General features: G+C 39.6%; 1 protein-coding gene across 2 annotated transcripts; it reads left to right on the forward strand.

Moving 5' to 3' along the window:
* Window positions 1–348: 348 nt before the first annotated feature.
* On the forward strand, window positions 349–9,841 carry sh2d4bb (SH2 domain containing 4Bb). 2 transcript variants are annotated; one of them, XM_079595270.1, is made up of 8 exons: window positions 349–539; window positions 4,030–4,189; window positions 4,375–4,528; window positions 5,601–5,739; window positions 5,837–6,146; window positions 6,367–6,494; window positions 8,184–8,404; window positions 9,622–9,841. In XM_079595270.1, exons 2-8 carry the CDS (start codon window positions 4,089–4,091, stop codon window positions 9,712–9,714), a joined length of 1,146 nt encoding a protein of 381 aa, XP_079451396.1. In that variant the 5' UTR covers window positions 349–539; window positions 4,030–4,088; the 3' UTR covers window positions 9,715–9,841. The 2 variants fall into 2 exon arrangements, with proteins under 2 accessions (XP_079451396.1, XP_079451395.1); XM_079595269.1 differs by lacking the exon at window positions 349–539 and adding an exon at window positions 2,631–2,878.
* Window positions 9,842–12,123: the final 2,282 nt, after the last annotated feature.

Here is a 12,123-nt window from a genome sequence, read left to right on the forward strand (position 1 = left end):
GGCAGCCGAAGTCACAGTATGTGACTATTTTCAGGATTCTGATTGGCTAACGTGGGCTTGAGCTTCTTGTGACACTGCCACCTACAGGTTTGGCATGCTCTTGACAGCATATACACGGGTTCGTGTTCGATCACTTTTCTGAAAACTGACATGTGTGCACGGTGTTATTTTTGAAAACGGAGAGGGGTGAAATGTCCGTTTATGAAAATAGCCGGCCACGTGTAAACGTAGCCTCAGTTCCTGGAGAGCCACAGCCCTGCAGAGTTTAGCTTCAAGCCTAATTAAACACACCTGATCAGCTAATCAAGTCCTTCAGGCTTATTTGAAAATTGCAGGTGTGTGTGTGTTGAAGCAGGGTTGAAACTAAACTCTGTAGGGCTGTGGCCCTCCAGGAACTGAGTTTGACACCTGTGCTCTATGGCATAGTGTTGCCCTCAAGCAACAAACTACCTTTTTGGACCTCTCACCGCCCCTTTTGTTTGGGGGTGGAGCAGTCCTTTCAGGAAGCAAAGCCACATGGGACACAGTGCCACCGAATGGTAATATAAATATCACTTTTTAAATTGAAATAACTTAAAATAAAACTCAAAGAATGCACATTATGTGTCTAGTTGATTTTTTTATTATGCTGCCACAGAGAATGATCACTCAAGCCTATAAGCTCATAAACTGACTAAATGAGTAGTGTTTTCTGGTTAACTTTATCTCTCTTCTTCATTAACAGTACACATAATGCAAACTACGTACTGTCAGCATTCAGAAATACATTTATCCCACTCGTAATTATGACTTTGTGGTGGCGTTCATGTGCGTTCGTAACATTCTTTCTGCACCAATACTCAATGTTTTTACTATCTACTGACACTTATAGGAAATGGACACATTTTATGGGTGGAAGGAAAATGATCGAGCAGTTAGGGTCATTTTCTCTGACAGTGAGCTTGCGGAGGGTAATTTTATGATGGATATATTATCAGGGACCCCCAAGCTCCCAAAAAATGGAGTGAAATATTTTTTTACAGACAAAATATAATTTCATGTCTTTCACTACCCTCAACACACCTGCTTGGAAGTTTTTTAGTATGCCTTGTAATACCTTGATTAGCTGGTTCAGGTGTGTTTAATTGGGGCTGGAGCTTAACTCTGCAGTGGCCCTCCAGGAGCAGGATTGGACACCCCTGTCTCAGTTTGCACGACAGCGATATACTTAAATGAGAAGTTGTCAAAACGATCCCCATTCACACGGATTTGCGAAAACGACTAAAAACACTGTATTCTGCTGCCAGGCCATTAGTGGGCGAAATTGAACACGTAATACACATGTGCCTGACGTCATCATTTTCACAGATTCGCGTTTTTGTTGTTTAAACAGACCGTTTTCAAAAACTTGCACTTTGAAACCCGTTTCAAAAGTTTGCGTTTTCAGGCACCCAAACCGCCGTTGTCATGTAAACGAACGGCCAAAACGCATTAAAAAGTCTTCCGCTTTTAGTTGAAAACTAACTCTTGTCGTCTAAGAGGTTGTTTAAAAACCCATTCATAATAATTTGATAGAGGTACAGAATAAAGGTCCACCCTATTCCACAAGGATCTGAGATCCACCTAATTGATTTCTGTTCTCGATGTGGGCGATATCTCTTTAAACATTAAAATAATTGACATAATATTCAGATGCAATCAGAGTATTTATCGGGCACAAAAGTCATAAGAGTGGCAATTAGACTGATGACATTAAACAGCCTGTAAACAGATAAATGTAACCAATAAAACTGAAAACGAGGCCACGCAAATTGTACTTGTTGAACCTATGTCCCTTTAAGGCAAGTCAGAACATTATTGTCTTCTGAAGGACTAACTAATGTCCAGGGTTAAAAGAGGGGGCGTGGGTGGGTCAACGCCATCTGCTTGTGCAGGCCTATTGCAATATGAGTCGCAGATGTAAGATTACACCGTGAAAAAGTAGGGAGAAAGGGACAGGTCAGATAACATGCCACACAAGAACATAAATACTGCTGTGTATACCAATTAATCTCAATTTTTCATGTTGCAATCATAATTACTTACAAATGTTTCTCTCGTAATAGAATGTCTGTTTCATAATTTAACCTCGCTGAGTAATTGCTTGCAAATAGCTGATATCAATCTAACATTTGAAGTAATTATTGTGACAGAGGTGTAGCCTGAGAGAAAACTATTTTTGAGTGAGGCAATTAATCTAAAATCACATCCGCAGATATATCTTAACCTGGAAATGAACTGGGAAAAAAAAAACATGTAGAGCTGTCACACACAGGTAGTAGTGTCACACACAGCTGGCCTGTAGGGTCACAGCAGGGAGACAGATAGAGGGCGGAGAGGGTGAAATTAAACCCCATAATGGATCTAAACGCAAGAACAAAACACCATTGCAGGTGGAGAGACAGAGACCTTACTCGGGTCAAGATTAAAGGAAGGGATGCATTCGTGATCAACAGTTGTCGAACAGAGAAGTATATAAAAAGGAGGGTGAAAGGAAAGAAAGTCTTACAGTAGTAATGCCGCACTCAAAAAGAGATTTAGATCAGCTGTGCGTTACACTGGACAAACCCTAGGCCTTCCTCAGCCATTGAAGACTGATCCTGAGAGACAGACAGACACTTGGACTTACAGTCTGCAGTGACTAGAGACAAAGGTCAAACGATTTCGTGGAGGACATATCCTTGGCAGTCTGTCAGGATGATGCAGCAGATTCTTCAGGATATGTATATAGAGCCCGACCTGTTGGCTGAACTCAACGAAGAGCAGAAGCAGATCCTCTTCTATAAGATTCGGGAGGAGCAGGTGCTGCGCTGGAACAAGAGGGAGGGAAGAGACACCAGCCAAGCTCTAAACAGGAAGAGTGAGTCCTGGGGCCATTTTGTACATTTATTTGATCATGTCTACATGTTTTTTAATAAACAGAGGTTCTAAGTATTTTAACATTTAAGCCACATCTAAAAATGTATGATGTATGTCTTTGCATCTAATGATTACATAAATTATCAAACCAAGTGGCATTATTTAAAGATAACACAAGTATACTTTTCAAACCAAATATTAGAAAAGAAAATTAGTTCTGAAAATAATCCCATTTAAAATATAATTCAATGCTAGATTCAGATATGAACACATAAAAAAATGTATCCCGCAATGTTATGTCTGTTACTTTAATAGGGTTCATATTTATGCTCACCAAGGCTGCGTTTATTCTATAAGAAAATACAGTAATATTATGAAATATATGATTTTTTTCTATTTTATTATACAGTATTTATAGCTATTGCATATTGTCTCTTGTGGCCAGTTTAATGAATAAAAGTAATACATTTCTTTCTGAGAAAAAAAAAAAGGATCATCATAAGTTATCGTAATTGTTATTTCTTTACCCTTTAAAGTTTAGTTAAGAACTGTTTTACAAAGAATTAGAAAACTCTTTCTTTATATATTGTTAAAATGTGTAATTTTTTGCTCCATCACCAAATGAAATTGCAAAAATAATGCTTGTTTTAAAACAGGTTTTAACACTTATCCGTCTTCCCTTTTTCTGACAAAGAGACAGTCCTGCCTCAAACTCAAGAACTATTCTAATGTTGCTGTTGGTTGGGATGCTGAAAGACAACACTGTGTTGAAAGCTCAACAGAACCATAGTGTAAACACCATTTGGGGAAATCAGTCTACAAATGGCTTACTTATATATCTACATATACAAGTGGTGCAAATGAGCTGGATTAGATTTAGATCATGCAAGTGCATTGCATCAAAGTACATCAAAGATTGTGTCTTTGCACTGACAGTAATGTCCCCTTGTTTTCAAAAGTTCCTCCATTATCTTGTTCAGTTGTCATGTTCCCGCAGCAAACAAAGGATCCCAGTAGGATAATCTCTTCCAGCTTTGTCGCGCCGTCTGTGTTATTTTGTCTTTATCTTATCTGAATTCGGTCTGATGGGTCTGGAAAGTGTGTTTCCTCAAACTATCATTTCACTGTTTGCCGTGTGGTGTCTTTTCCCAGGCGACCGCAGAGGCATTCAGTGGCTTCTGGGATCAGATGGAGAGGTATGGGTATGGGTTATGGGGGAGGCCCCGGGGGACAAGCCCTTTGAAGACATTGTGGAAGAGCTGATGGAGGAGAGAGCCAGGAAGCAGGCCCAGCGAGAGGCACAGGAACTCCGGTGAGAAAACCATGGGACAGGGTCAAGGGACGGGTGCAGTGGGACACTGAGGGTGGGTGAAGATTGACAGATGTGATTCAGCTAAAAATTGAGAGCGAGAGAGAGAGAGAGGGGGGGGGGGTGATAATGATAGAAGTACAGGGGGATAGAAAGTGTATCACTCAAGCTCTGCTGAATTTCCTGAGGCGTGTGAAGGAGGCAAAGATTGAAAAGAAGTTTCGAGATGCCATGGCGAAAGAGAAGGCTCGCTTCGTGGCAGAAAAATGGAAGGAGGAGACAGATGACAGAAAGGCAGCCAAGCAGGAAGAAGAGGAAGATCGCATTAGAGAGGAACTGAAGGTGGGTTTGGCTGGAATATGTTTCTTTGAATAGATATGACAAAACCAGAGAACATTTTATGCAACTTTTGAAAGGGGGACACAGTCCTAAACAAACCGTTGAATAAATCTTCATGCCTCGTGTCCTCTTAGATTTTAAAGACCAAAAAAAAAACGAACACACACTCACACCAGAGGCGTTTCCTCCGAGGAAACATGGGAGGCGGTAGTGCCTCAAAAGAACTGGATGACAAAACAATCCACAATACAAAAATAAAACAACACAAATATTAGAAAATATGACATTAAAAGTGTATGAATCATATAAAGTAACAGCGAAACGCACGTCTCTCTTGCCTCCCCTGAAAGAAAATAACAGCTGAACATCAGTTCACAAATAAACTAAATTCGTTACTGCATTGCGTCCTTAGTTCTTCATTTGGAATAAATGGGAAAATGCTTAAAACACTAACTTAAGATTTATGGTTTTAATAAACAGAACATTAATTACTTTGTTAATGTAAAAATACAAAATATAATAGTACTTTTTTATAGTGTAAATAATGTTTATTTAACCAGGAAAATGTCAACGAGTATAACTAAATGTTAAAAATGTTTTGCCTCATTGCAGAACACCACTGACTCACACATACATACTTTATAATACATTTATAACCCCCCAAAATAGCATAACAATCTTGATCTCGACGGCTCAGTTGTGACACAAGATCCAATATAGTTAAGGGTCCTAGCATTTATTCTTCAACCAGGCCTTTAATTACGGTCTTACAATAGAGACTGAGGTTAATTAGGCTTAATTGCTATGTGTTCCATGTTCTGAGAATGAATTATTTAAAAGTTGGCAACCTCTCCAAATGTAGATAGTGATCTCTGAGACACAAGGCCAACATTTGTACGCCTGATCTATAATAGAGTTGAAAGCACTGATGTTTGGGTTAATGACATTGTCCACCGAATTAATCATTTATATTCCCAGCTTAATGGCACCGAAAATGAAAAAACTAAAGCAAGCGGCGGCGAAACTTCTGTGCCTTTGTGTTAGCAAGGGCTGATTCTTTCTCCTTTTCTCACAGAAATATGAGGAGGAAGAGAGACAGAGAGGCGAGGAAGAAATCCGCCAAACTGAGGAGAGGAGAGCAAAGGAGCTGTACATCTCTCTGAAGCAGGAGGAAAAGAGGAGTGAGAGAGTTGACAAAGAATGGCAGGAACAATGTGAGAGAACAAACGGAATGGGAAAGAAAATGGGAACTTTGGCTGCTCTAATATAAAGTAGCTTATTTCTATTCAAATTTCTCTCCACTTCCCACAGTACGACGCTCCAAGGCGGCGGATGAGGAGATGAAGTGCAAGGCACGACGGGCTAGAGATGAATACAAGCGCCAGTCTCTGCGGGCTATCGAGAAGGGCCTGGTGGCTGGACTCAGCGGCATGTTCCATAAGACGCACCCGAACGGATCGGGTCACCAACGACGGCACGGCACGGTCATTGAACATCCGACCCCTCCAGCTGAGGCCAGCCATTCACCCGTAACAAGTGCTGGCCAACTCCCTTCAGGCCATTACAGGCGCAGACAACACCGTCGTTACAGCAATCCAGTCACACAGTCACTCACTGAATGGTAAAATCAATAATCAAATCAATGATAAATGATCCCAACCACACCTTATGCATTTGTGTTGAGTGTGATATTGCTTTCATTGTTTTAAGTTGAATAGCGTAACTTGCGTTCCAGACAAAACACACCACTCCCGTACTGTACGCCACAATTAAGTGAAACGAACAATTTAACATTTGAAGGCTAACCACACATCACAAAACTGTTTTCCAATGCCTTTCAGCCCGGTTTGGATTCGTCCACCTAGGCCAAACTCTCGAGAATCCATCATTCGCTGGTTTAAAGAGGAGCAGAGACCGAGACGCGCAGGTTATGAGCGAAGCAGCAACACCATCGCCCCCTGGTTCCACGGTAAAGACAGCTAAACCACTCTTAAGGATCTTTCACGTCTTACGTCAGAGCTTCGGCACAACAATCATCCAGCACTTTGACCTCTACACATGTAAAGGAAGGGCGATTTCACAAGATCGTAAACTAGAATTCGGTCTCACGACTTAATTCATTCCCTCGTTTTAGTAAACGTTGAACTAATTAGTTCCCTCATTTTGATTGAACTTAAACAAAGGGAACGAATTATTAAAATGTGCCTGTGATTTAGTAAAAGGAGGGAAGAAATTATTATACAGTATGCACAATTTACTTAAAACGAGGGGACGAATTGTGACCTTGGACCACAAAACCAGTCACATGGGTCAATTTTCTGACATTTAGATTTATACATCACCTGAAAGTTAAATGAATACGTTTTCCATTGATGTGGTTTGTTAGGATAGGACAATATTTGGCAGAGATACAACTATTAGAAAATCTGGAATCTGAGGGTGCAAAAAAATCGAAACATTGAGAAAAATCGCTTTTAAAGTTGTTCATTTATGTTCGCGATTGTGCTGCCTGCATTCACTCACAAAAATAATTTATATATTTACGGTAGTAAATTTACAAAAATATCTTCATGGAACATGATCTTTACTTAATATCCTAATGATCGATCATTTTGACCCATACAATATACAAATATACCCATGCGACATGTGACTGGTTTTGTGGTCCAGGGTCACAATTAGCAAAATCTGACATATTAGTAAGCTGTGGGAACTAATTGTTAATTCGTGGCCATGATTAAAAAAAAATGAGTAGAAAATCAGCATATTAGAATGATTTCTGAAGGATCACGCGTGACAATGAATAATGGAGTAATGGCAGCTGAAATTTCAGCTTTGCCATCACAGGAATAAATTAAATTTTAAGACATATTACAATTGAACGTAACTGTTTATATTTTTATAATATTTTACAATATTAGCCTACTGTATTTTTTTATCAAAATAATTGCAGTCTTGGTGAGCATATTAAAAAAAACCAACCCCAAACTAGATGAAAAAGCACAAGACACAAAATCATAGGCCTATAAAAAATTACAAGCGAACGTGCAAAGCTAGCAAAAGCTTGTGAAAATAGACACATTGTGAGAACTGTCTGTTGAACATTGACTGCACTTCAAAAGGTCAGTGGCAAACGGGGTCATTTGAAGTTAAGAGTTGAAATTGTTTGAACTTTAAGTGGCACATTACAACGCTTGACCGGCGCTAGGGTAACGCTGACGCTGCACTCCACAGTGTTCAAATGCAATGGGGCAACGTTGACAGGAGTCTTTTAGAAATGGACTCACAGTTTAGTGGGGACGAGCAGTAGTTCAGTGGTTGCACTGAAGTAAACATCGATTAAATCGAGAAAATAATTATAAAAGAGACAGAGAGAGGAGGAAAGAAGCAGACAGAAAGACTCAATAATACAAAGCTTGTGTCAGGATGAGTGGAGCCACAGTGTGGCCTCTGATTGGACACTGATAAGATTAACGACCAGCTGAGTGACGCTATTCGACCAGGAAACACGAGAACGCTGCCAGCGTCTCTCCAAGATCAGAGCACAACACCTGCACTCTCACTCAATATCTGCCTCCTCCTGTCTGTCACTCTGCCTCGTCCCGTCTCTGGCTCTCCATCTGTCTTTCTCACTGTCACCCATCTCCAACCCCTGCAGGAATAATATCACGGCAGGAGTCAGAGGCTTTGCTGACCAATGCCGCGGAAGGCTGTTTCTTGGTCAGAGTGAGTGAACGGATCTGGGGCTACACGCTGTCCTGCCGCACCACCTTTGGCTTTAAGCACTTCCTCATTGACGCCTCGGGTGATTATTACAGCTTCCTAGGCGTTGACCAGAACCGTCACGCCACCTTAGCTGACCTCATTGACTTCCACAAGGTAAGCCCTCTTTCCTGGAGTAGACAAGGAAGGTGATTTAAGAGATTGCTAGCTAGCAAGAAATCGAACATGATATGTCTATTAAAGTAAAGGACAGGTTACCAAAATGTTACTGTTTGACATTCTCCTAAGTAGGCTAAATGACAAAATGTCTCATCACGTTTCAAAAAAATTAAACAAAGAAAAAAAAAAACAGGATAAAAAACAGGATAACATTTAGATAAAAATAATAAAAAAATAATATATCAAATGTACGTACTATTGTATATACTGTCATTTAGAACTTTGGGCTCAGTAAAAAAAAAATTGAGTGAGAAATGAATGCTTTTATTCAGTATGGACTAGGGGTGTAACGATACCCTCATGTCACGATTCGATACGATATTATTTCGATACTCCAAGACATATGGTAAAATGTACTGTTGATTAAAATGGTAAATTTGATATTACATTGTGGGTGTAAATGAATAGGCTTGGACTTGGTGCTGGTAACCTAATACACAGGACAATGGTGACACCAGGATAAAAAATATTCATGATTCTGAAGCTGATAATACAGAATTATTTTAGCCAAATGTCACTAACTAGATATATTTAAAATAATGTAGGCCACTTTTGACTGGTAACAAGACATTTGGCATTATTATGACCCAGAAATATTCCCCCATTGCATTTATAATGTTGAATATAATGTAGAGCTGACACTTAAAATCTGAACACTTGAATTTTTTCTCACACAGTAATTTTCATTTTGGGTGAACTATACACAATACATAGTGTCACTATCCACAGTATATTATTACACCCCTAATGACTCATTCCATTAATCAAACGTAACAGTAAAAACTTTTCTAAACTTTCTATTCATCAAAGAAGCACAACTGTTTTCAGCATTGATAATAAAAAGAAATGTTTTGTGAGCATCAAATGAGCATATTAGATTGATTTCTGAAGGATCATGTGACACTGAAGACTGGAGTGTTGATACGGTTTCTGAACTTTTTCTGTATACTGAATACTACAACTGTCGTAGCACGACTGACAAACAAGCTCACAGGGCGATCGCAGAACCCATGGGGCATGAGGAACATAAACGTGGCGAGCACACCTGTCCTTCCATCTGTGCGTTTGATGCAGAGAATTGATAGTGTTGCTAATGCTTAGCTGTCCCAGGACTGATGTTGATTTCGTTGGCTGACGGTCTGCTTTTCCTCCAGGAGGAAGCGATCACCACGTCTGGAGGAGAACTGCTCCAGGACCCTTGCAGGCCGAAAAGCTCCACAGCTGACTACGGAGGTCTTTTTATGTGAAACTCAATTTGACTATACCATATTTGCATGTAATATATAGCATAATATATACACTGCTGCATAGCTTTTATTTGTTGTCTGCCAAGCTGCTTCTGTCAAATGTAAATAAACAACTTTTTACTTGCGTTAAATTGCTTATTCGGTTTCAATGTGGGTGATAGTAAAGGTGCAGTCATCAGACTTCAAGTATGCAAAATTAATTTTGCCCCCACAAATATGGGCAACAGGATATGATGTCACACTCTAGGTCATGGATGGGTAATCCTCTATGGCCTCATGGGATGGTAAAGTGTCTGTCGTATGCACTCTTCAGAATCTCGCCAGAAGTAGGTCATCCGGGAGCTTTTTGCCTACTCTTTTATAAGTACAGTTTTTTTACCTACTATATAGTAGAAAAGTATGCGATTTCAGATGCAGCCACTGTCTGGCAGTTTAGCTTCAACACTGATAAAAACTCACCTGCCTGTAGCCTTCCAGTAATCCTAAAGACATTGATCAGCTGGTTCCGGTGTGTTCGATTAAAGGGATAGTTCACCCAAAAATTAAAATTCTGTCATTTACTCACCCTTATGTTGTTCCAAACCTGTATGAGTTTCTTTCTTCTGTTGAACTAAAGAAGATATTTTGAAGAATGTCGGTAACCAGACTGTTGACAGTAGCCATTGACTTCCATACACGAAAAATATACTATGGAAGTCAATGGCTACCATCAACTTCTTTGATTGACGGCATTCTTCAAAATGTCTTGTGTTCAGCAGAAGAAAGAAATTCATACAGGTTTGGAACAACATAAGGGTGAGTAAATGACAGAAAATTAAAAATGTATCAAATGTATTATAAAGTGTGTATGTATGAGTCAGTGGCATGCAGTGGTGCTCTGAAATGAGGCAAAGTCCTCAGCTTTGTAAAGTTTTTTTATGTAAATTGAATTCATGTCCCATATATACTCAGTTGACATTTTCTTGGTTAAATAGTGACCAGCCAATGATCAGCTTGGACCACCATATGACTAACTTTGATCAGTTCAAACCCCAGATACCAGCTTAAACTCGTCAATGTTTTATGTAAAACCAATCTCAATCCATCCTAAGCTGGTTTACTTGTCCTAGCTAGTCTCCCAGTCTGTTCAGGCTGGTAGAGAGGTTTAGGGCATTTATTTTTTTGGATGGTCAGACTAGGAGACCATATTAAACCTTAATAACCAGCGATTTATTTTCAGCTGTACAGTTCTTCTAATGGTTAAATATTGGTCAAAAATATAAGTTGACCAAATGGAAACATTGGTACGCAACAAAAGATGATCAGTCTATCCATATGCAGAGTGTAGTGTGACCACCTCACCCCCGTAATGTTTCAAGTGTTAGTCTTTCCACCAATTTTCCAGCCTACACAAGTGTCCCTCTATGATCCCGCATGTCCCGCTGAACACCAACAGTTACTGACAACAGTCTGACTTCCCGCACAATCACACAGAGGCATAAAGGGGATCAGGTTTCTGAGAACTGCATGGCTGGCCTTGCTAATCTGCACATTGTTCAAGGGGAAGGAGCTATTTCAGCTAGCAGTACCGACAAAGACCTGACAAACACATTGAACAGTGGAGTAGGGGTGCAGGGTGACAAACTACGATGAAAGACATCGGAAAAAAATCATGGGAAAGGCAGTTTCAGTTTACCCAAATATTTCCAGTCATGCAAGTGTTTTTCCGATGGCCATCAGCAATTCATAAGACTGTTGTGTGTTCATGTGTGTATCTTGGGTGGGAATGGAAAATTATATACTTGATATGCCTGAAGACAGTCAGAAAATGGTAACAAACCCATTACACAAAGGTCTCGTGTCAAGCACCAGCCAATGTAACATGATGCTGATATGCATTAAACTGACCCAATGATCTTCACAGCACCTACTTTATCTAAAGAAAAACTTCTGCAATTACAACAATTGCTTGTGGTGTACAACTATTGTAGAGCTTGTGGTCAAGAAACACAAAATCTAAATGTGCATTGCAAAACTGGGATATTTCATGAGGATTCAAAACAACAATATTTTGCTCACTAGAATAGATCTCTGTAGCAACCAAACCACACTGCAACTTGACTTGCTAAAGAGAACACAAAAAATATCTGTTGCTAGTACAGCCATATTGTTTTGGGGACAAAAGAAAAATAATGATTTGAAAATCAACGAAGCATTGGTGTGTCCCCAAACTACTCGGGTACCTTCAGAACGTGTCTAAAGCTTGATATCGCTAGATACACTGTAAAAACACTTAAAAACAAATGCTGAAAACTGTTGAGATAAAATGGGCGACCTTGGGAAAATTTAGTACATCTAGACTTGACATGAGACAAACAATAAATAAATAAATAAATAAAAAAGACTTACTTACACAGACATATCTTAGGC

The sequence above is a fragment of the Phoxinus phoxinus genome (assembly GCF_949152265.1).
Source record: "Phoxinus phoxinus genome assembly, chromosome: 21".
Classification (NCBI taxonomy): domain Eukaryota; kingdom Metazoa; phylum Chordata; class Actinopteri; order Cypriniformes; family Leuciscidae; genus Phoxinus; species Phoxinus phoxinus.